A 26,986-nucleotide genomic window follows, 5' to 3' on the forward strand; every position below is an offset into this window, starting at 1 on the left:
TCTGACCCTACCATGGATAATCAGTGTCATTCCCTTGGGACCCTTGGCAAATGTCTTTTTATTCTATCTACTAAATTTTTCCTTCTTCTGGCACTTGGGTTCCATAAATAAATATAAAGTTTATCCAAATAAAATCAGCTCACTATGAAAAGAAAATGTCTCTGATTTGTAATGTGACAGGAGTTTGGCTGGATTCCAAATGGAAATAAAACATGAAATTGCAATATTCCACTTCACTGTGGGTTATATATGGAGGCTCAGAACTGGATAAAAATGATTTACAGCTATATTAGGAAGAGATCCAGGTTTTTTTTGCAAATCTTGTGGCAAAAAAAATGATCTCAAATTTTTCCCAACTTGATTCTCTAGATTTATTGTTCAAAAAAACCTTACAAAATCAGATGAAGAAAGTATGCCATAGAGCCTCTATAGAAATGAATGAGAGGATACAGATTCACTGAAAATGAATTGTACAGTACAAGTTTCATATGCAATCACGTCTTTTCCAGTGACTTAACAGGATTGAATTTTTCTGATTCAAGTTTTTTTCCGTAAATATACAAAAAAGAAAGATAAGAGAAAACTAAAACAAAAAAAAAAATGAGAAAACGGATAAATCGCCCATTGGGTTTGCAGAAACTCTAGAACTGACTGACTGATTGCTGGTTCTTCATATACACATTGAATTTATAATACCACAATTACTTGCCTGTAGTAAGTAGCCCCTATGTATTCCCAGTCTTTTTCTACTCAGTAGGATCTAGTGATCAGAGCCTGTGATCAGTGCTTTGTGTTGTTATATTGGTGTGTATGTAGCAACTAATTAACACAGTAGAGGCTAATGAAATATCACAATTTTACATGAATTCAATCCAAGTTGGAAAGACGTTATATTGATCAAAACCATTTTGGTTTCTATTTTGATCACTGCTAAGTGTTGACCATACTACAGCAAATGCAATGATGCAAAGCATAAGTAATTCATAAGTAATAAATGTTGTCCACAAAAAAAGAAAAAAAGAAAAACTAAAACAGAATATAAATCCCAATACATTGTAGCGTTTATCAAATGAAAAACCTTGGACACTTCAACAGGAGAGAGCTGTAAATGTGGTTGTATTTTCATTGCATATTTCAACCACCAAAACATCTGTTGTGTATGTTCAATGTCACAGTACAGATGAAAACACAAGAGATGAACATACACAAAGAACAGAGAAGCCTAGAACAGAGGTCTAGGTCTAAAGCAATGGTGCAACATTCCAAGCAAACAATCAAAAAGCATTTACTCTAAATTATACCCAAATTGCCTTCAACGATGTATTTATTTAACTAAGTATGGAGTGCTCTACAAATAATGGATTTTAAAGAGATAAGGTCTCATTTTTTATAGTCCATGGGTGCAAAGTTAAACCACTATGTTTTTCTAACAACAGACGCTTAGTAACCCTAGGCACAGGTCTTTGGGCTCCAGGATGGAGTAGAAAGGCTTCCACCTCTCCCATGAATATGGCACTGCCTACACTTGGTATTGTAGCACCACTTAGTGCTTTTGCACTCAAGCTGATCATAATTTTGGAAGGTTTGGGATAATGAGTCCTGAAGGCCTGATATTGATTGATATTTATTGCTTCAATTGAATTGTCGAGTTGGATCGAACATGGAAAACATCCCGGGCCATATCGGATATAAAGTTTTCTTAGGTCAAAGATGGATAATTCAGCCAGTTCATTGGTTCATGTTTTGTACTGGTGTGCAGCATGGTATCTATCTATCTATCTATCATCTATCTATCTATCTATCTATCTATCTATCTATCTATCTATCATCTATCTATCTATCTATCTATCATCTATCATATATCTATAATCTATGATTTATCTATTAATCTATGATCTATCTATAAATCTATCATCTACTTTATTTTAGGGGAGGTGTAGAAGCAGTCTGCAGAGTGGCATGTTGTAGCTGTATATTGCATGACGGTACCTAGACCTTCAATAAACTGAAATAAAAAATCCTAAACTTGAGGTTAAGACTTTCAACAATAATCAGCTGGAGCCTCAGTTTTCCCAGTTTTCATTTGCTGATCAAACCTCTAGTCAGATGCACTTGCAGCAGAGCTAATGAAGTCCATTTAGAGAAAACCATGCTCTCAGAATACAATTCATTGTAGGTTAGGGCACTGTGCACACTGACAACCGCTGCCTTACATTAAATAGAAGAATAAAGCGGTATTCTCTAATTCTATGGTCTAGTTTATATCCATGTCAGATAGGGGGATGGGTTGGTGGGAGATCTGTGGAGATCCTAATAGGACTCTAAAACGCAACAGGTGTAAATGGGAAGAGTAAAAAGCAAGTATCATAGGGCAAGGTGGCATCGGTGGGTGTAAGACGGCACTAACAACACAACTGTAACACTGCACAACCTGTGACCTTTATTTGTTATTGAAGTACGACTCCCTGTTCACTAAGACATCTGAAACCCATAGTTCAGCCACAACTGCATCTCCTCGATTGGTAATTGGGGGCACATTGTATCAACGTAAGCCCCTTGCATCACGGACCCCTTTCCCAGCAGGACAATCAATATGTACTTCACACAAGCTGTGGCCTTCTTCTCAACATAATGGCACAGGACATCTGTTGTCATTGTCCCAAGCTGAAGATTCATTGACAACACCTGCATCTTCCAACTTATGTTTAATTACAATGTCCATCACCCTTAAGCACGGGCCCTTTCCTGCAGTTCTGAATGCAATCCTTAATGGGTTTTACTTGTATGTTTAAACCATATAACAAAACAAGGAGAGGTGATGGGGGTGGGGCCCTGTTAATAACCCAGGGGGCTTATAGTTCCCATTCACAGTCTAGATGGAAATTCTAGCACAGTTTTTCCATTTATAAGTAGACACTCAGTTAACTAGTTCAGGGCCATCGTTTCTCTAGACATTTACAAGTTTAACTAAGGTAACGTAAATGTCATGTTGGACTGATCTGATTCAAGGTCACCATTTTTGTCACTAAAAAAACTAATGAAGGCTCAAGTTATAATAATATGAACAAAAGAAAAGAGAAATGGTGGGTGTGGGCCCTATGACTATGTTCCTCTGGTTTTTCACTACCCCAGTCCAACAAAGTATTCCAGAGACTGACTTTCAAGTTCTAGCTCTTGTATCAACCATCATCAACAATGAATGGAGTCTCTCCAGACTATTTCAAGCAAAGTATCCAAGGCTATTGTAATACTAATATCTACAGTTAGTATTAGTGTATGTATATATAGTTTATGTATGTGAGTGTATAGATTGGTAAGTATAGGGTGTGTGTGCTGGGTTTACTTGGAAGGGTTGAACTTGATGGACTCTGGACTTTTTTCAACCCTATGCAACTATGTAACCCTTAGGAGAAGATAAACCAGGATAGAAAAGTTCTATATGTGCATTACTCAATTGTTACCCAGGGAAATTCAGTAGGAAGTACAGGAAAGATTAATGACCACCTGTACTTAGGACAACCCACGTTGTTGTTGAACTACAACTTTATGCAGAAGCTTTGTGTTCTATATCTGACAAATGTGGTACAGATCCACATTGTTTGCCCACATACAAGGTTAGTATTTGAAGCCAATGTTGTTGAGCAACTTGTTTTCTGGTCTCAGCAGCAAATAGGCTAGCTTCATTCTTTTCACACAAACACAGGCCTTATTAAACCTAGTTATTTACAGGCATATTGATGTTTAAGTCAAGATCTCATTTTTTATTTAGGTATTTTTCTAATATACATCTATACATAATTTATGTTTCTTAAATATGGTATAGGGATGCCTTTAATTAGGTGTTTTCTCCTAGGGCTACCTTCTACCGTACATTGCCTGTGCACGTTTGTGATGCTAACGGGACGGATACAATAAATCATTTCTCGTGGCAAATACACTTGACAGATTATTATTGGTAATCTAGATATGCTTCGTGTCAGGAAGCAGTCAACGTGACTTGGTCCATACTGGGAAACAACAGAACAATTAGAGCCATGTTGATGAAGTATCAACCTAAACAAGAGGACTCCCTTGCAATTCTCTACACAATTCCCAGCCGAAGTCTCACAAGCTGCACCAGCATTGAGAATTTGAGGATAATCTCTTTAGTTACACCACAGTGCTAACAGCAGATGCTATTCTATTCTGTCTGACCCTACTCCAAGGTGGCATATGGAGCCGCCATGACTATGGTGCCATTGCTGTGAATCAAGTCAGTCACAGTCACACTGTCTATGTGAACGCATAACAGTTACAACATTCAGATCAGTTTCAATAGTCAACTGAAACACAATGTGAATAGTCAGCATACTAGCACATTTGTCTTATACCTCCCCAAAACAAAGAATGTATGAGCTGAACCTCACAGTGTTGCATTTCCATAAGGCTCCCCCACAATCCAAAAATAATAAGAACCCAAATTAGATATACATATAGATATATGATGGGAATTTCTCAAACAAAAAGATGTTTTATTTACAAAAATGCCAACGTTTCAAGCAGCAGCTCTATTCTTCCTCAGGGACAAATCATATATATACTGTATAATATATAGTTATATATAGGCATCCCTCATCCCATACGGAAAGCCATTATCCAGAAAGCTCCCCCCCCCCCAAATATTTCCTTTTTCTCTGTAATATTAAACCTTTCCCTTCTACTTGATTCCAACTAAGCTGCATGGATCCATGGAAGAAATTGGGGATGGAGATCCAAGTTATGGAAATGCCCATTATCCAGAAAACCCCAGGCCCCAAACATTTTGTATAATAGATGGCATATCTGCTTAGCTTTGCTACCCTTTGACATACATATGGAACCTTTGAGATAGGTATTTGACCATACACAATATTGTAGAAAATAGTAAAATATCATCCTGAAGAAGGACTCCCAGATACCATTATTATCTCTCTCCCTCAAACATATAAAATAGAAATTTTGAAGCATAGTAGATAGTGATTGTAATGTTCTCCTTTTAATACATTTGACCTAGACACACATAAATATGCATGTACCCATATCTACACAAGCCCAACTCTGCAATGTAGGTTCAGTTGGACTTTGGTACTTGCTTATATTAACTGAGGGATAACGTCTACCTAATGGAAATGTTTAATACAACTCATAGGGAGAAGGCACACAAAATGATGCGTGCAGAACTGATCTTTGTCTCTTGCTTCACAAATGAGATGCTTTGAAGAACCATAAGAAAAGGGCAACACAGAGAGAACTTGCTGGATTCCAAGACTTTCATACAATTCACACAACTCCCTTCCCCGAAAAAGAAATTCAAGAAACATGAAATAAAGCTCTAAAAGTCTTCAAAGCACAGCTCCTAAGACAACTAAGAAACAGAATGGGCAAATAAAAGAAAAAAAAGAAAGACAATATGCAAGGAGAGAAAGTCCTTCTCTGTATAGGGCCAAAACAATAGAGGTTTTTTTTAATTCAATTCTATTCTATCATTTATTTTTGGCGGCTAGGGAGTTTTTGGGGGAAAAAACAACAAAAGGGCTTTTTGAAGATCCCACAAACCATATGATACAAATCATAGCAACTGTTTTTGCAGCGGGGAAACTGCCCCACTTTTTATTAACAATGCCACACTCTTATATATTTCATTCTTGAAAAAAGTAGCACGTTAAGGCTCATTCACAAATACAAGAACTTAAACATCTCACATGCTTAGATGCTATTTACAAAAGTGGTCATACATGCCCCTTACACCATGAAGTAATGTGCCAGGTCACTTTGCTCTGATAAATTGTGTGCAATTGGACACCTGTGCCAAATATTATGCACTTTTTGAGTGCAATTTTTGGTGCAAATACACACAATTAATAGGGGAACTGGACTGGAACATAGGTTCATGGGATAAGGAAACCGTTGAATTAACACACGCCTAGAGGAGGTCTTTCCTTCAAGGCCCCCATAGAATGTTACACCTACAAACCCATATGGCATAGGTCTAGTTAATGACACACTAATGCCAGTATTCATGTCAAATTGGCAAGGTGAATAAGACACAAGCGTTGCACATTATTTATGTAGTTACAAATTAGATAAATATTCCTAACTCATGCACAAGTTGTGACACTATTATATTAATGAAATTCTTGGAAAATGCTGCTTTATGGGTATAAAAAAAATGGCGATTTGATTCCATTATTGCCCTTTGCAAACTGCAATGGTGTTGATAAATAAGCGCTATTGTCCACTTTGTGTCTAAAGACTTCAGCCTAAATCAAAAAAGGAGCACATTAGGAATCATTTAACTATGAGATATGGGTAGGGGAGGTACGAATGTCATTTCTGAGGAGAGTAAGGACCAGAAATGGTTGAGTAAATGTAAATGCTGTTAAACCCACAGAGATACAGTAGGAAAGATATATATATATATGTAACATAATTATGAATGCAATGGTTAAATATTTGTACAATTAGACTTTTTCTGATTTATTAAACTATATATTTTTTCAAAACAAAAAAGCAATATGATGTTGATCTCTGTAATATACTGAAGGGCGTCTGTATTTGAGTGTTTGTGCGCTGTACTCAGTCTAATCAACCTCTCCGCAACACACTGCTGACCGTATTTATATTTTTCTGTGTAGCCTCGCAGGCCTTTCACGGGCATCAAGAAAACTCGCAGGAGATCTTCAAAGCTCCCTCATATAAAGAACATATATATGACGTGCCCAATTGTATGGCTGCCACATTACGTTAGGGAGAGTCCAATCAAAAACACAGTTTAGAAATGATGTGATTTTTCAAGGCAGACCCTTCCAAAGATTGGGAAGATGAGACTAAAAGCTTTGGTTCCACAACTGATTTCTATGACTGCGTCAGTGTATCGAAGGTTGCCCGTGGTCAGGGTGTTAATGTGTTGCTTTCAGTCTACAGGGTGCATAATGTATCAACCCCTCAGACTATTAATTAAACACACTGCTGACCATACCTATAGCCTCCCAGACCTTTCTGGAAAAGTCAAGAACCAACAAAAAAGAACTTGGAAACAACCTGCTCATATAAAGAACATGTATCTTGTAGATTGTAAGCTCTTTTGGGCAGGGCTCTCTTCACCTCTTGTATCAGTTATTGATTGCTTTATATGTTACTCTGTATGTCCAATGTATGTAACCCACTTATTGTACAGCGCTGCGGAATATGTTGGCACTTTATAAATAAATGTTAATAATAATAATTACGTTCCTAACTGTATGGTGGACAGGCAATGTCAAGGGAGAATCCATTTAAGAACACAAAGTGGAAGACTGGGCAGGTCTTCTGCCACAATAGTGGAATTCCATCATAATGGCTTCCTTTTTTGCTGTATATTTTTAATTATTGAAACATTGGAAGGTGTTTTTATTCCATTTAGATACATAATCAAAACCATGGTAAAGGCTCTAGTTAATAAGAAGGGTAATGAATTTAGTAAAGCTAAAAGTAAACAGGGTGTATCCCAGTCCAGTGCAACTGAAGCAGCTCTAATCATTCCTGATCACTGAAGCAGGCGACCATTACTTTTCTAATCACACTCTAATGGGACTAGTGGCAAATACCATGTGTTCTTAGGTCTCCTATTTGTGCTTTTATACCCTGTGCCTTGAGTAACACATTACAGGCTTCCCTAACTATTCCCCTGAACAAGGGCTCCATCAATAATCGTGCCACTGGCTGTGAAAGTGTTAACTAGCACAATTCAAAAATAAAAAAAAAAAATAAAAAAAGGAACGAAAGCAAAATGAGGGAAATTTTAATTTCTCTGGCAAGCAAGAAAGGAAAGCTCTCCCTTCAGTGTTTGTTGACAGCCAGTGGCATTCATCAATAAATAATAGTTGTGAACATGAAATATGTATCGCAATGAGCATCAAAATTGATCCCAAAATAATATGCAGGAAAACACGAGGTGAAATCGGAAGACATTTTCATTATGAAATTTTGGAAAATGCTGAGCAATTTAATAAAATATCTAAAAGATATAAATATATATAAATACAACTGATATCGGAAATTACATAATATTAATTCAGCTTCTCTTATTTATAATGGCCCATGTCCATTGCAAAATCTGGTAAAGCCAAACAGTTATTACAAAGTACAATATTCTCCTTTATATATTTGACAATTTCCGCTTTAATCCTCTGCAATAAAAATAACACCTTCACCCTGATTCTTTTAGACACTGCTGCAAAGTTGCAGCTACAGAGATACACCAATAATATTTTGGCTTGGATTCAGATTTCCTATCGTGTGTAAATTCCCAATAAAACAAATCATAAATACAATATAAACTTAAGCAAAGGGTTCTCCAGGGAAATGAGCAAAAAAAAAAGGTCACACTGAGAACACTAAACATTCTTCCTGCTGGAAATGTAGAAATTTAATTACACATATGATTAATCATAGCTGTCTGACTAGAGATTATTTTTTGGGGGGGTAAACACAAAATAGATTGTGTATAAAGAGAGCAATTTTAGTATATTATATTTTTTTATATATATTTAATATTATTTTCTATTATTATTATTTATTTTCTATTATTATTTTATATGTATTATATTTTTTATTTTATATTTATTTTGTATTTTTTAAAATGAACTTAAATTTCAACAATTAATATTTTGCTGCTACAATATGTTTAGTTTATGGTTATTTTGGTTTATATATTCTTCTATTTTCCAGGAGCAGTTCCACTTTATTTTTTCATTAATTCTCCTATAAAAATGTAAGTATAATCATTTAAAAATTGCAAAAATAATTTGCACCATTTAAAAAAATATATATATATTTTTTTTTTAAAAAAAATTTTATTTAATAATTCCAAAGAGAATTAGCTACAAAGAGTCAAAGGGAATTATTTTTGATTACTGAAGGCATTAGTAAGTAAGTTCATTTCAACTTTTTGGAGAGAAGATGCTCGCAAGAAAAAAACAACCAAAAAAACCCCCCAACAAAAGCAGCCAGCCTAACAAAAGGAAGGCATACAATTAGTAAAGAGGGTGAAAAGAAGGATTTTTTTAGGATTTGGGCTTAATTCTGTCAATGCCAGTGGGACTAGAAACGACTGTAATGGTTCGACGCTCCCTTATTTGCACAGAAATGTATTTAAAAATAAGGTTGAAAAAAATGAAACTCTTGAGAAACAGGTTCTCGCAATTAGATCCTTGCTGAATTTTCAAAAAACACCCTAAATAATATGGTTAGAATATTAAACTAAATGCAATTTAGGGGAAAAGATGGGATCAGAGGTTTCCTTATCGTTGCTCCAAAAGTTTTATTCCAACCATCAGTTTATTCACTCTCTTGCCTTGATATTTTCCCTATAGGTTAATACAGTCCGTAAATTATATTATATAAAGGCAAAGCTAATTCTAAATATCTCTATAATGATTAAAAAGTAAAATAGCTGTTTTACAAGAGGTAGTAACAGCAATTCACACCAGTCCAGTGAAAAAGCTACACCAGATTCGATCTTATGGGTAAACTCTTTCTACTGCTATCACTGGCATGTTGTTGTTTTTTTTTTAAAAATCAGTCAAATAATAAATCTAGTAAAAAATAATAAAAAGGTAAAATCTACAAAGACATTTATCTAAAAAATATATATAAATGTATATATTGTGAGTTGGGGAATAAACCCTACCTGGTATGTGTGGGTGGCATCAGTGTTGGCGTCAGTTCCCAATGAGGATAACTTCTCCTTGAGCTTGTGGTGAGATTGGTGGCGCAGGCAGTAGATGACCCCAGAACCAGTAAGGACTCCGATGATGCAGGCGATGGAGATCAAAGTTAGGATAATAAATTTAGTAGTGTCTTCTTCTTCTAAATGATGAGGCAAAAATTTCAACTTGCTTTTCTGTTAGAAAAAAATAAAATAAAAAGAGCAATAGAAATTAGAAAATATGTTGAATCATTTGATGATGAAAACCAAAAATTCGGAATATTGTTAATATACAGTAAAAAGAGTTAGAAACAGATAAAAGAATTTCACATCACTTAAAACTATTGCTGTTGTTCTTTCTACAAATGTGCCTTGAGATATAGCGACTGATACGCTGGAACTCTCTTTCTCTCTCTCTCGCTATACATTTTTAAAGTAATGATATAAGTTGGACCGTGTCTCTATTAACAAGGCAATAAAATACATGATGGGAGCCAGCCGTTAGACTGATTTGGGGTAGAACATTGAAAGTAGTAGATGAGCACATGTCTACCTTTGGCGAGAGGCAGAGGGTCTATAAACACATCCGCAGACATCAGCAGCAGAATGTACAACCCATATTCCTGGGGGTAGATCGCGCTTGCATCCATGTGCTGGAGTTGTCCAATAATTTCCCCTCATTAGCTTCATTATAAAGGTGTATTAGCAACAATTAAAAACCCAACAGGAAAAAAAACTCTGAAAAGCTTGGGCAAGCAGATTGCAGAAGGACTCTGTGGGCACCCTTCCCCGCTCACAATTAGCAGAGAAATGAATTGGGGAGCTGCCCTCCCTCAGCCCTGCCTGCTACAAGATGAGGACAATTAGCAAACTCCTTTCCAGCACCTCATTTCGCGTGCTAACAAAATGGATTTTTCCCCATGAATGCCTGACCGGCCTATTCATTATCTCTTGTCTATTAGTAATTTTCTGCTCCGTATTCAGCTAGCCAGCTCTTAATGTCCTCCTGTCTTGCAGTGTACACAGTGCCTCTTATGTTAGACCCGGTCCATTTTTATCTTGGCATCATAAAGGCCACCGAAGCAATTATCGCCAGTCTTGACTGTAAAAGCTTGTCATTAATTAGCCTCCTAGCCTTCAGTGCAGTGGATTAGCTGTTGCATGGGCTGAGTTAATGGAAATGCAGGTTCAATAAGACTCCCAAGCTTTCCTTGCCTGGTTTCAGAGGAGGTGGATTGTTAGGCTTGGCAGCCCCAGGAGGTGGATAGAAAAGGAGAAGGAAGGAGGGGTAGAAGAGGAGGAGGAGGAGGAGAGCAAGAGAGGAAAAAAAAACCCCTCTAAGCTGAGTAGAATGGGTTTTGAAATGCATGTGTGGCTGCAAATCCCATTTCTGTTGCTTCAAAGCCGGCTGCCTCTCATTGTCAGGAACAGGTTTACTGTGGCCCCACCCTTCGGTGCTGCCTGCGCCCCTCAAGGCGAAGCATCACCCTTCCAAAATCAGCCATGGGTGCAGCATCCAAAGCACGCCCAGATTCCAACGAGACATGCCAGTTTAACCCCTTTAGATCCCCTTCTCTCGAGATTTCTCACTATTTTATTGAACCACGGAGACTTTCGACAGCGAGGGACTAACAACCGCTTTAACCTATTCGATAAAAAGTTATTTGTGATATGGCCGTTATCCTGAGTGTGGTCCTAGGCTTATTTATAGTACCATCACTACTGAGAGGTCCAGCTCCATACCATAAAACAAATAGTGCACGACCCATACCCCCAATGACGTTTTTGCTTCAGTGATATATTGGTTAAATCATCCAAATGAATTTTGTATTGAACGACTCCAGCAGATATAAATGTTGCTGGAAATCTGTATTCCCATATTAGTGGTTTAATACATTTATTTGATGTTTGCACTGAAGTAAAGGGCAATTTCATGCATATATATCTCTTGTATTGGTTATTGATTGCTTTATATGCTACTCTGTATGAAACCCACTTATTGTACAGCGCTGCGGAATATGTTGGCGCTTTATAAATAAATGTTAATAATAATAAATAATAATATACATATAAATATATATATATGTGTGTGTATATGGATGTATAGGTCATGGAGGCTACTGTATATGTTTCTATATAAGCAGAACACAGATCCCCTTTTCATTTACTACTTTTTAAAGTTATTTTCTGGGACAATAACCACCCATGGAGGGAGACCTGCTGTGTTTCCCATTCATATTAATAGGAAGGGATTCACGGCAGGTAGCTGTGTTTTAATATAGCGATCAAATGCCCTGTGTGCTTTAGTTCTGAAAAAACAAATATTTATATGTAGATATATAAAATCACCCACAATTTAAACACGATATAAACATAGAAATTATTATAATTTATACAGATAAGGGTCTCTCCAATGTACTTTATATAGACACAAAGCAATTGGCACCACAGCATAAAAATATATTGACGCACAACTACTCTTTAAGAAACATAGGTCTCACACTGGCTATACACTATATATATATATATATCTAACAGACATATTATTGGATAAGGGATTGCAGTGCCCTAAATTAAATTCTAGAATATTCAGTCCACTGTGATTGGCTGCTTAGAAACTTGACCCTCCTTGGGAACCTGCCCCCTCTTCCTGCACAAGATGTAGGAGTCAGTAGACTTCGGCATTAAGTAGGAGTAGGTGAGGGTGATCGGAATAACCCTCTAGTAAAGCAACACTGTGTCTTTATTCCTTATCCTCCAATGAGGTAAGGGCTTCAATAATATTGGGGGGAGGAGCCCCTTCAAGGCTGGAGCTTCCATCTGAGGCATAAATCAGGGCTATCGAGCTAACAGGCAGCCCTCCAGATATTGCTGAACTACAAATGTTACTACACCCTGAAAGCCTTCAGCTAAGATGCCTAGAGTAACAGGTACTAATAGCAGGCAATTAGCCAATACATATCAAGGGGTATATAGATTGTAAGCTCTTTTGGGCAGGGATCTCTTCACCTCTTGTATCAGTTATTGATTGCTTTATATGTTACTCTGTATGTCCAATGTATGAAACCCACTTATTGTACAGCGCTGCGGAATATGTTGGCACTTTATAAATAAATGTTAATAATAATAATAATAAAATAGCAAAGCAGGTAGGTTAGAACAGAAAATGGCACATTGTCATCTCATCCTCGGATCTAGGTCAAAACAAATCTGTGCTATGGATTCAAATACATTGTAGCTATCATCCAAGGTTGCCATAAAATGTTTGGCCTACTCAGAAGGACAACAATATTTATATGAGAAAGTGTGAAGAAAAAATACAGGTGATAGGGAGAGGCAGAAAGAACATATTGTAGGGCATTTCTTTATAAATTATAGGAAGCATTAGTTCTGAAGCAATTAGATTAGACACTGAGTACAGAGCTACACATCCTCCTTCTACCTATAGACAAACCCCACATACCCCTTCAATGCACTATGTGTCCTATTTTGGAGATGTAAAGAATTGCATCTGACATGGGCCAGGCTGATTATAATTAATCATATAATTAGAATACACTTGAATTAATATTATATTAAATAGAAACAAATATAGCAGCCCAGTACTACAGTATTATGTACATTAAATAGTCTAACACAAATATACTGTGTGTTTTTAATACTACTACACCTTAGATTCCAATGCAGCATATAACACACTTGACCTGGTTGTACTCATCTGATGTACTGTACTCTGCCCCCAGGGCATTTCTTCTCTTGCCCCCCCCGTCTTTCTTACCTTCTTAATCTTTCTTTACTTTTTCTACCCTTTTTAAATTGCACTTCTCCCTACCAACAGTGCCATCTTCTATTTATTTCTTTTTCCAGACCTTTTGCCTTTATGACCATTTATCCGCCTTGGTTTTTCCCTTTTTTTCTTCTCTCTCCTTTCTTACATCTATATTCACTGTTCTCTCCCTTTCTGTTTTTTTCTTTCTTACATTTACTCTTTTTTTCCATTGCCCTACTCCCTTTTCCATTTACCCCTTTGTATTCTTTATTCCTTTCTGTTCCTGTCCCTCTTGTCTTTCTTTCCATCGTCCCCATTCTTTGGTTTTCCATTCATGCCCTTCTTTCTTTATTCTTCCTCTACCAACTACCTGTCATGTAAACCCCTGAGATGCTGTGATGGCGGAATGTGAAACTATAACAAGTTTTAGACAGTTTTGGCGGATAGATATTTTGGCTTGGCAAGTGGTATCCCAGTATTTTAGTCGGTCCATCAGATCCTGCTGAGTTACGTTATTTTCACTAATTAACCTTCTGTTACAAACCTGCTTGGAGATCTTTCAAATTAAGTGCTGAACATGCGTTGGGTTCTATTGTATACTTGTATGCACATTTAGTTACCTGGGAATTAGGGGAAGCCACTTTCTTAAAGCATCTTTTAAGGCATTACATTCACTGGGAGCCATTCTTTGTATTAGCCAATTAAATAAGGATTTTGTCCCGCCGTGTCTATCATGGGCTTTACCCTGTCGTGGTTCATTTGCACTGCAGCTGCCAAATACATTGTACAGATGAGACATTCAGCTGCCCAGTAAAGCTAGATGACTTTTGCACCATTCCCATTTAAAAATAAGGCAACATGATTTCAGAGCAAGGCTGAGATTATTATCGATAAATAAATAAATATAATAACTTGAATTTTCATATCATAGCTGTTTCTGCTCTACAGATATCAACAAAATGCCTCTAAAACAGATAAATATTCCCTTCACAGAAAGGAACCTACACAAACCCAGTACCCAGAACCTCCTCCCCTGCCAGCTAATGAGCTGAACGAACACTAAGGGCCCAACCTATCAACTTGTCTCTGCGCAACATCTGTGATTTTGCACAATTTATTAAAAAGCAGTTGAGAAAATATGAAATGAAGTCATGGGCTGGGTCATGGGTTAAACCACCAGCAAATAAAGTCTACTGTTCTCCTTTACTGATACAGACATATCCTCTTGCTTGTAGTTAGAAAAATATCATTATTTGGTATTATTATCATTTTTCTAGCCCAATATGTGGTGAACTAATGCTAAAGGAGCAGAGACTAAGCAAACGCCATTATTCACTAAAATCTCCCATTCTGCTCTACAACTGCTTGAATAACAATCACTAAATCCATGAAGTCACTTACAGTCAGTCAAGGCCCAGAGTTTTGTCCACCAATGAGGTGGGTTTCAACGGTAAAAAAAAAAATCTACTTTTCTTTCTGGATAAAGGGAATCTCGGCACTGAAGTAGTTAAGAGCAGGTTGAGTCTAACTCTGGCCCAGCTTGCAAAAGCCAGAGTTCACTTATTATCCTTCTGCTCAGCTCTGCTCTGAAGAACAAAACTGAGGGGGGGCAGGGTGAAAGGTCATAATCTGCATTTAAATAGGCAAGTTTTTTTTTTTTTTGAGAAATGATAGAGCCAGTGGGTCACAAAGCCTGTTTAATAAAGGCCCGGCCTGTGACACTAATCAGATGCACTGAGTGCTGCAAATCAGCCACCATTACTAAAGGGAACGCTCGCCATGCTACAGCCCAGGGACTCACTGCTTTTCTTGACCCCTGCCAATGAAAAAGTGAGATTGCATGACCCATAGACAAAAGCCTATGGCATCTGGTTGAGTATAATGATCACCTATCTCAGGAATACCTAGCCTTTCCGTCCCTAACCCTTCAGCTCCTGTAACAGTAGCTCCCATCATCATCCTTGGACAAAGATAACCAGAAATGGTGGGAGCTGCTGTTGTATAACCTAAGAACTGTAGGTTTCCACTAGTGCTGAAAGAACAAGGTATGAGCCAAATAATAACCAGTCGACAAAGAATCTGACTGTTTATAAACTACAACAGACCATTCATCCATCTTTAGTGGCTAATTTTATCCAATTGGGCCACTTAGGTGGACAGGAATTAGTGGTTTCAAGGCACCAAGTTAGATACATTATTACTCCTAAGCCAATGAAACTATTCATATTGGCTGATTTAATCAGTATAAAGGTCCACCTTGGGCACCTGAAATTGACAAATGTTTGAATGACAACATAGGTTAGGTACTAGATTACTACGACCAAGTCAGTTTGGATCAGCCTTTGTAAAACACCACCCAAAAGGCAAAACCTTTTAGGGGTCCCGATTTGCAACAGCATAATGTCATCAGTCAATCACTATTGAGTATAATAATAATAATAATAATAATGGCACACAACTCCCCTTTTGTAGTGAATGATGTAACCTGATTGACTTCATAGTACAAAGACCAATCCTGTGCTGATCGGGAAAACTCCATATCTTTGGTGTTTGGTTGTATAGAACCCAAAATGAAATGGGAACAACCTTTTTAAGACATTTCTTGAGTTGACAGTAATGTATATTGTACTTATCTATGAATCTCTCTCTGTCTAACAGTTATGGGTACAAACAGGTATGGATGAAGCATGTAGGGTCAGGGTAACTTTTCTACTGCACCCATATTAGCTGCTTGCAACTCATTATTTATTTCTTTCAATCAACAAAAATCTGCACTCCCCAAAACTTCTATCCCAAGGTAGAGATTAAATGCTCCTTCCTAATTGCCTTCATGCAGCATCTTACTAGGAACACACACCATGGTGATTGGTTGACATGCCTTAGAGACCATGTGACGCTACTCTGTTGGCCAATGACGATAGCTTCCTGCCAATAACTTGAAGAAGATCATAAAGTCTAATGAATGGGGAGTAATAACTTCATATATGTTTTATGAATGCAAGAATACATTTTTTTCTCCCCTCCTGATAATATAAGCATATACCCATGGGTGATATAGATTCTTGACCATTATAATCCAAATTCTAGCTGGCATGCAGCAGGAAAGGAGAGTGAGGAAACACAATTGAATCTTGGATAGAAATAGCCACTACTGACAGCAGCTTCACTGCCCAACATTATTATGTGTCTGTAATGCAGCCAACTTCTACCTGTAATGGTAAACTACTGCCAAGTCAGCTTAAGAATTCAGGGTATCGCAGTGTACATTATGGACAGAGGGGAAAATGCTTCTGTGTACAACAGATTAGAATTTAGTCAAAATCGTTTAGGTATTACAGCATAGAAACTGAATGCTGGCAGATGGACTTCATCAGGTTCATACTGGCCAGTCCAGGTATAACTTACCACCAACACTTTCGGGATAGAAACAGTTCTACATTGTAGACCTCTATCTATCTATCAATCTATCTATCTATCTATCTAGCTCTCTATCTATCTATCTATCTATCTATCTATCTATCTATCTATGTATCTATCTATCTATCTATCTATCTATCTATCTATCTATCTATCTATCTATCTATCTATCTAGTATCTATCTAAAATCTATCTATCTATCTATCATCTATACATTATCTATCTATCTATCTATCTATCTATCTATCTATCTATCTATCTATCTATCTAGTATCTATCTATCTAGTATCTTAAGCATAACACATAATACAGGTATAGGACCCATTATCCAGAATGCTCGGGACCAAGGGATAAGGCATCTGGATAAGGCATCTTTCTCTAATTTGGATCTCCATACCTTAAGTCTACTAAAAAATCAATAAACCATTAATTAACCCCAATAGGATTATATCTTAGTTGATATCAATTACAAGGTACTGTTTTATTATTACAGAGATAAAGGAAATCAGTTTTAAAATTCTGAATTATTTGATTAAAATGGAGTCTATGGGAGATGGGCTTTTCATAATTCGGAGCTTTCTGGATAACGGGTTTCCGGATAAGGGGTTCGATACCTGTAGTAAAGAATGGCCTGTAAAATATAGCTTTGTGGAGGTTTAGTGATATAGTTATATTCAGAGCTTAGTGAAGTCACTTATACTAGATAACTCACCAGACTTGTGTATTGTAAGATATAATATAGCCCTTATATTTTACAAAATGGTTCCTACAATGTATACAGGGATGCATGGATACTATATCCTTCTTAGTCTTGACATGGAATAAGTGTTTTATTTTTGTTGTTTTTATTAAAGGCTCCAGGCACATATTGAGTTAGCTATATGAAAGCAATGTATTCATCCTGTCACATCAAATCCTGGATTTCCATGATTTCCCATCAGCCAAAGGGTTGAGTCTTGCCAGCTACGTACATAGCAAAGAGTTCTCCCAGGGATAGCGCTGTAAGGGCTGATAGAGAAGCTGAGGGTTAATTAGAGGCAACCTGACAGCATTCAGCTTATTCTGAAAAGGGAGTTGCTTAAATATTTATGAAGATGACATTTACAGCGAGATAGTTTCCTCAAAGTGGAACACCTTCCTCTGGTGCGTGGGTCATCCTGCAGTAAAAGGCAGGGACGTCTTTAGTAGTGGTAGGGCCTCGGGCAAACCAGACTCTATGGGGCCTCATTATTTATATCAAGTAGTGCTCTCCAACCTTTAACCCGCCTTTTAGCCGTTGCTGGATGCTTCCGTTTGGGTAACATGTATATTATATCATGTTATTTTCAACCCTTTGCCCTACTGTTATGATCTTACCCTGCTGTCACCTTCTTGATCCTCTCTACCTATCTCCTCCTACCTCCAACTGCTGTTCTGCAAGGTTCTTCCCAATGCCGGACCCTTCAAAGCTATACCTACACCCCCCAAGAAATATCTGTTACAAGGAGCTATAAAGAAAGACTATTTAAATGTAGTATATTGAATTAAAATACAAGTATAAGATCTGATATCCAGAATACTCAGGACCTGGGGTTTACCAGATAAGAAGTCTTTCCATAAGTTGGATCTCCATACTATAAAAGTCAACTAAAAATAATATAAATATTAAATGAAACCAATAGGATTGTGTTGCCTCCAATAAGGGGTAATTATATCTTAGTTGGGATCAAGTACAGGTACTGTTTTATTATTACAGAGAAAAGGGAATAATTTAACCATTAAATAAACCCAATAGGGCTGTTCTGCCCCCAATAAGGGGTAATTATATCTTAGTTGGGATCAAGTACAGGTACTGTTTTATTATTACAGAGAAAAGGCAATCATTTAACCATTAAATAAACCCAATAGGGCTGTTCTGCCCCAATAAGGGGTAATTATATCTTAGTTGGGATCAAGTACAGGTACTGTTTTATTATTACAGAGAAAAGGGAATCATTAAACCATTAAATAAACCCAATAGGGCTGTTCTGCCCCCAATAAGGGGTAATTATATCTTAGTTGGGATCAAGTACAGGTACTGTTTTATTATTACAGAGAAAAGGGAATTATTTAACCATTAAATAAACCCAATAGGGCTGTTCTGCCCCAATAAGGGGTAATTATATCTTAGTTGGGATCAAGTACAGGTACTGTTTTATTATTACAGAGAAAAGGGAATCATTTAACCATTAAATAAACCCAATAGGGCTGTTCTGCCTCAAATAAGGATTAATTATATCTTAGTTGGGATCAAGTACAAGGTACTGTTTTATTATTATTATTATTATTATTATTATTATTATTATTATTAAAATTTTAATTATTTGATTAAAATGGAGTCCATAGGAGATGGTTATCCCCTAATTTGGAGATTTCTGGGTAATGGGTTTCTGGATAATGGATCACAATACCTGAACCAGAAATTACATTTTTTATTACATGAATGCTTTTGGAACCATTCTTAGGATCTTAGGACATTCTTAGGATCTTCACTTTTGCTATGTTACATATGTTAATGAAAGAATAACTTGGACAAAGGGTACCAATTTCCATTATTCCTATTTATTGTGTGATGGTTTTCTTCAAACAAATTCTAGTTGAGTGAATGTACTCCAGTTACATGCCAGCCTTCTACAAGAATGGGTTTTAAAGAATACAAGGGAAGGGGCTTTAATTCAGCAAGATGAAGTGCCTGAGGCACAAGGGGGATTAGAAACGATTACAGGTATTGTGTGCTACTGGGTGCTGTTAGGTACAATGCTAGCTATACCTTCCCGTAAGCATGTCTAACAACCGGCCTATTTTTAGAAAGCAATCTGGTTTCCTTGTAATAAATGTGACTTTTGGAGGATTTGACAGTACAGGTTGCCTGGCAAATACTGTATTAAAAATCTCCCAGCATCTCTCGACAAGGGATAGAGTTAAGAACAAATGGGCCCCTGGTAATGCAGTACAGCTGCCCCCAGTGTTCTGGGAACAAGAATGACATAAATAAGGGATATCCTTCAGTTGCCACTGAACTTGCCTCATGTATATACTGAAAATATCTAACAAATGTTACTCAATATATTTCCATTATACACCTATTTTTCTCTATGAAGGCCTATCAGAGATATTAAGGGCCCATTACAAATACCCCACACTTCAACTGGACCTATAGTCAGACCTTTGCTGTTCATACATCTTGGGACTCCTCTATCAGTCATTGCTGGATTCCTGCCAATTGTATATGAACCGACTACTCGTGCCTTTCATGACTGATCTTTATTTTAAACAAAGCTCGGTACAGTTCAACATAACCCTGCCCAAGGCATTTTTTAGACGTTGATCCTTACAGGGATAAGTCGGCAACTGTAAGAACACGAGTTGGGACAGTATTGCTGCCGCTACTATATGTATAGAACTCTAGTGGTAGGCAGGGAGCTAATCTACTAGAAAACAAAATGGAAAGGTTGCCATATATATATATATATAATGGCTTATCCTATTATTATCCATTATGTATATCATAAAACATATACAGGTATAAGACCCGTTATCCAGAATGATCGGGACCAAGGGTATTCCGGATAAGGGATCTTTCTGTAATTTGGATCTTCATACCTCAAGTCTACTAAAAAATCAATAAAACATTAATTAAACCCAATAGGATTGTTTTGCATCCATTAAGGATTATTTATATCTTAGTTGAGATCAAGTACAGGTACTGTTTTATTATTACAGAGAAAAGGGAATCATTTAACCATTAAATAAACCCAATAGGGCTGTTCTGCCCCCAATAAGGGGTAATTATATCTTAGTTGGGATCAAGTACAGGTACTGTTTTATTATTACAGAGAAAAGGGAATCATTTAACCATTAAATAAACCCAATAGGGCTGTTCTGCCCCCAATAAGGGGTAATTATATCTTAGTTGGGATCAAGTACAGGTACTGTTTTATTATTACAGAGAAAAGGGAATCATTTAACCATTAAATAAACCCAATAGGGCTGTTCTGCCCCAATAAGGGGTAATTATATCTTAGTTGGGATCAAGTACAGGTACTGTTTTATTATTACAGAGAAAAGGGAATCATTTAACCATTAAATAAACCCAATAGGACTGGCCTGCCCCCAATAAGGGGTAATTATATCTTAGGTATTATTATATCTTACAGGTACTATTTTATTATTACAGAGAAAAAGAAAAAACATTTTTAAAATTCTGAATTATTTGATTAAAATGGAGTCTATGGGAGACAGGCTTTCTGGATAATGGGTTTCTGGATAAGGGATCCAATACCTGTACTAACACACACGGTTGGAATTTACACCAGCCTACTAATCTGCAATGAGTAGAAAAATGTAGATTACTCAGTTAGACTTTTTTTCATCATGTAGTTGATCTGGAACAGTCTTTAATGCTAAATACTGAATATTTACATTTTCTACTTATAAATATATATTTGTAGACGTGAAATATTGATGCAATAATTGGGGTTGCCATCAGATTAAGCTCTGGAGAAGGCCACATTTGCATCTATAGCAGATAAGTTGTGCTCCGAAGCTCATATTTACTTTACTGCTCTAGTGTAAAACTGGCGCCAACTTTATGCAGATCGGCACCACGCCACGCAAAGCCCTCGCTTAAGTCGGCGGTGGGGGTTGTATTAAAGCTCTAAGCAAGAAAAATGGCTGAGGCTGAACAGGGATTTTATTGCATATCCATTTTCTAAGCAGGACGGATCAGAATTCAAGGCCATCTAAGCCTGGATTACAGGTATCATCATCAGTTTCTCAACAGAAAATAGTCCCTTCCCTCACTAGGGTGTAAGTGACAGCCAATCTGTATTGTTATTATCTCTTTCCCCCCCCCCCCCCTGCAGGTTTAAGACGAGGGGAGATGTTTTCCAACATTAAAGCCAAAGGTTCTCTTGAAATACCATTTTCTAAAAAAAGGTCAGGATCCAAGTCCTAAATCTTACTCCCCCCCCCCCCCTTTTTTTTTGATAGGAAGGAGGGATAATTCTTTGCCACCAATGCCAAAAGATTGTTCATTGGGTGTACTGAGCGGATTAGCAGCCCCATTAATGACTAAATACATCAGGAATTCCATCACCTCAAACACTGAGATTCCTTGTCATCCTCAAACATGGTGTCCAGCCAACTTTGCACATCAAGCAGATCACTGGGGTATACTCCGCTACTAACAAGGCTGCAGCCGGTTTAACCCCTTAGATGGGAACAGACAGAAACCTTTTTCTTTTTTTTTTTTTTGAAAGAACCAAAGAAATTGTCACGGATCATAGTTCTGATGCAACCATTCGTCTTTCAACCATTCCTTTTCACCATGTTGCACTTTTTTCCAATTAAATCGGAATAGTCAATTCCTCACTCACAAAAACACATTCATTATTTGTAAAGTATTTATTTTTCCGTATCAAAAATAGATATATTAGTGCTTCTGGGCTCAAGGGATCTAATAAGGCTTTATTGATATAGTGAGGTGTTTTTTTTAAACATTTATTTATGCTTAAATCCTAAAGATATATTAAAGTACTGGTATAAATGTAACATATTTTGTTCTCTTCCTTAATGCTAAATGAGTAAATTGTTTAGACTGCGTATATATATATATCTAGAGAGAGATAGAGATAGATATATGGTGTTGCAGACTGTTTATGATCATCATGTGTAGGGCAAGTTAAAAAATAATAAATACAATATATATATATTTTTAAATGATTTCTGGGCATCCAGGCTACAATGCACACATTCCATATTGGGGAAGACATTTTTTAATCAATACCAGCTATTTATATTGCAACATAATGGGACAGATTTATCGAAAGGTGAAAATACAGTTCAGTTTATCAGATGGAAACTCCCCAGCACTTTATCTACTTGTACAAGATTTTTATGGACCTATTTGACTTTGCTCTTCTTTTTTTTTGCTCTTTCATAAATGTAACCCCCTAATAAAATAATCCTATCTGCCTATCTCCCTCCTGAGAACTGTGGCAAGCTGTATTTTCACTCTATTTTGAGAAATATACCCCAAAGTCAGAAACTAGTCATTTTTTAAAGTGAATAACTTACAAAGTAAAAAAAAGAAAGTATATATATATATATAAATAATCATAGGAGGATAAGCTATATATATATATTTAAACAGCTATATATATATATATATATATATATTAAAATGATATATAACTCGACCTTTAGATTCTATATGTGTCTATGTATTATTCAACATTATATACATGTGAAATAAGTGGAGTGAAGGAATGATCTATTGATTGGCACTAAGGCAACACTCATAACCCTACTCTAATACACTCAAACTTCTCCTATAACCTATAAACCCGCAGTTAATTAAGATTTCCAAAACAATCAAGGCTACCAGACTATATGTTTGTAATCATCCATTTATATTGCCATGGTTTGCATTCACACCTTTGCTGCTATGCAACTGCATCCAATAATAATTCTATTAATATATATAAGGACCTTTCTATGGAGTCTCTTTGTTTAGAAAATAATGTAGCCCTTTCCCCTGCAGATACATCACAAATGCAACATATGCCTAGGAAATGTTTCCTTCTAGAGAGAGGGCAAGTCGAATGAATAACTAAATATGAATTCTACTAGGAGAAATAAAACTTAGATTATTTACCTGATCCCCATGGAAGTGACACTACATGTCTCTCCTTCTGCCAGCGAAGCTGGGTTTTTTGGAGCAGAACAAAAATACAATTTGGGCTAAATCCTTCATAAAAAAGAAACTTCTGCAGAATGTGACTCCACTTGAGCCAAGGGAGCAAGGGAAGGAGGAGGTGGTGGTGGGGGGCAAAAGGAAGTAGACAAAGAAACTCACAAGGCAGATCCGAGGGAAAGAAGGCGGCGAGTGGTCCTTCTCCTGTGCCTCTCAAAAGTGAGGATGGTCAGCGGTCGAGTGTGCCAGGGGTGGATGAAAAGAAGGCCACATCGTGGAGCGGTGCAAGTAATTTCAGCACTTTGGAAAGCGCCTTGTTCTGGTGCAGGAATAAGCGTTGGGCCAGGTGTCGGATTTAGCACGGGGGCAACCCTGCTGCTTCTGCTACTTCTGCTCATTGTCACGCCAAGGAAAAGTGCAGGCAGGGCTGAGCCCCGTCCTTATATCGGAGCCCCCCAGACTGTAGCACATGGCCCTTCCAACCGTTGCCATAGCAATACCACCACATGTTGCTGACAGCAATTGGCTGCTCGGGCCTTTGCTGTTAATAGACCCTAGCAAGAGTGGGGATATGAATGGACATCTGCTTTGTCACTCATTTCTATAGCTGTTTGGTGCTTTCTTTCTTTCTTTTTTTTTTTTTTCTGCTCCCTTTCATTCTTTTTCTTTAACATTTTGTGCCAGTGTGCAAGATGGCAATTTGGAAATTGAATGTAATAAGACAAATGGAGGGGAAAATAAAGAGCCCCTTGAAAAAAAAAAAAACCTTTAAGGTAAATGCTAAGCAGTTTGCAGGCCCATGAGACGCTTTGCATAAGAATAAATCCAGATTCTCCGAGATGCCTCTGTGAGCAGCATTGATTTAGAGCGCTCTCTCCGCAGCTTCTTTACATTAATATGAGCAGGTAAGATCTTTATCCTGGAATGGGAAGCCCCGGCCCAATTTCCTCCTCTTTCAGCTTTTACCTAAACATGGTCTCTTTTTAGCTTCAGCGGTCACCGATCACTGGCCCCCCAAAGTGCTCAAACTCAATCTCCTAAGATTTTTCTGAACTTCTTCCATTTTAATTTTTAATTATCAAATGTATACATGATCCATAAACCCCAGACTTTTATTAACTAGACAATTAAAATAGCAATATATATATATATATACAGTATATATACATACAGGTCCCATTATCCAGAATGCTCGGGACCAAGGCCATTCCGGATAAGGGGTCTTACCGTAATTTGGATCTCCATACCTTAAGTCTACTAAAAAATCAATAAAACATTAATTAAACTTAATAGGATGGTTTTGCATCCAAAAAGGATTAATTATATCTTAGTTGGGATCAAGTACAGGTACTGTTTTATTATTACAGAGAAAAGGGAATCATTTAACCATTAAATAAACCCAATAGGGCTGTTCTGCCCCCAATAAGGGGTAATTATATCTTAGTTGGGATCAAGTACAGGTACTGTTTTATTATTACAGAGAAAAGGGAATCATTTAACCATTAAATAAACCCAATAGGACTGTTCTGCCCCCCAATAAGGGGTAATTATATCTTAGTTGGGATCAATTACAAGGTTCTGTTTTATTATTACAGAGAAAAAGTCAATCAGTTTTAAAATTCTAAACCATTTGATTAAAATGGTGTCTATGGGAGACGGGTTTTCCGTAATTTCTGGATAACGGGTTTCCGGATAACGTATCCCATACCTGTAAAGAAAAAAAACTTCAGGCAACTGGTGCCACCCAAGCTAACTAAGGAGGTGGGAGTATTAGGAAGCCACCTCAGACTATTACTTTAAATTTGTTGTTCCCTAGTCAGGCCCCGTTGAGCCTTTTACAAACCCCTTAATGGTCACGACGCAAGCTCTTCTTCTGCCATTATTACGCCAGTCCTTGCATACATGGTTGGATGTTGGCTGCCATATATGGGACCAAAATTATGGCCAATCAATAACTGTTTTTAGTTACTCAAGCAGGCCAGACAAGTAAACCTGAAGGCCAAGGGCTGCAATGGTTTGTTCATGTAGCCAGTGATTGGCTGTACCAAATGAGCCCCATGTTTGTTCCATGATTAAGGCAAGTGGATGACCACTTTACCGCCAAGTAGATGACCACATTCTCCAAACAAGCACTCATACAGTAACCTAAGTGATATGCCCAACCCTTGCATGAAGCTTCTTCGGGACATTCATATACAGGTATATGTATATCTGCCTGAAAATATCCCAAATCGCTGTATTGTTTGCATTGTGCAAAGTACCATAACTTGGCACCTTATAAATAAACCTCTTCTTAGCAGGGCGGTTAAATACATTTGGCCTTATGCTGTAACTAATGGTGCCATGAATCTGCAAAGGTAAAACAAACATCGATATTGTTTAGGAAACTTGTTTAGTTTTTGAGATTGCAGTTGGAGTCGCCATTGATTTGTATCTCAGAAAGTTTATTGATTAGAGAAGGAGAACTTATAGGTAGGCTCTGGGGACTGTAGAGTAACACTGCCAGCTCATTAGCTTTAGGGACAAGGAACACTGACACATTGGAGAGATCCAGACCACCATGGAAAACAATTCAAGACCACCCAGGCCAATACAGTTAATCTCATAGGAACGTCGAGCATCCCACTGGCGATCGGCATCTTTGTGCTCTATTTAGTTCTGCTGCAGCTAAAGAAAATAATTAAATACACCCTATTTCAGTACAGTCTTAACTTCATTTAAAGAGACAGGAGGGTATACCTTAATGTTTTGTAATGTTATTTATTCTGTCTGGTGAAAACAATGTGACAGTTCTTACCCATATGAATGAATAAAAATATACTGAAGAGAAATTCTCATATAGTTGTCTATGCTCTTATACAGGTATGGGACCTGGTACCCAGAATGCTTGGGACCTGGGGGTTTCCGGATAAGGGATCTTTCCGTAATTTGGATCTCCATAACTTAACTCTGCTAAAAATCATTTAAATATTGAAAAAACCCAATAGTATTGTTTTACCTCCAATAAGAATTAATTATATCTTAGTTGGGATCAAGTACAGGTACTGTTTTATTATTACAGAGAAAAGGGAATCATTTAACCATTAAATAAACTCAATAGGGCTGTTCTGCCCCCAATAAGGGGTAATTATATCTTAGTTGGGATCAAGTACAGGTACTGTTTTATTATTACAGAGAAAAGGGAATCATTTAACCATTAAATAAACCCAATAGGGCTGTTCTGCCCCAATAAGGGGTAATTATATCTTAGTTGGGATCAAGTACAGGTACTGTTTTATTATTACAGAGAAAAGGGAATCATTTAACCATTAAATAAACCCAATAGGGCTGTTCTGCCCCAATAAGGGGTAATTATATCTTAGTTGGGATCAAGTACAAG

At 37.1% G+C, this 26,986-nt stretch overlaps 1 protein-coding gene across 1 annotated transcript in view; it reads right to left on the minus strand.

The window, feature by feature from the left end:
• The window catches only part of ptprn2 (protein tyrosine phosphatase receptor type N2), a 620,616-nt gene that overhangs the window by 88,314 nt on the left and 505,316 nt on the right, over positions 1 to 26,986 (minus strand). Inside the window, exon 13 of the mRNA XM_002935174.5 lies at positions 9,689 to 9,901. Within this exon, the coding sequence (XP_002935220.2) occupies positions 9,689 to 9,901 (213 nt within the window). The remainder of the gene's footprint in view (positions 1 to 9,688; positions 9,902 to 26,986) is intronic.

Source organism: Xenopus tropicalis, chromosome 6 (assembly GCF_000004195.4).
Source record: "Xenopus tropicalis strain Nigerian chromosome 6, UCB_Xtro_10.0, whole genome shotgun sequence".
NCBI lineage: Eukaryota > Metazoa > Chordata > Amphibia > Anura > Pipidae > Xenopus > Xenopus tropicalis.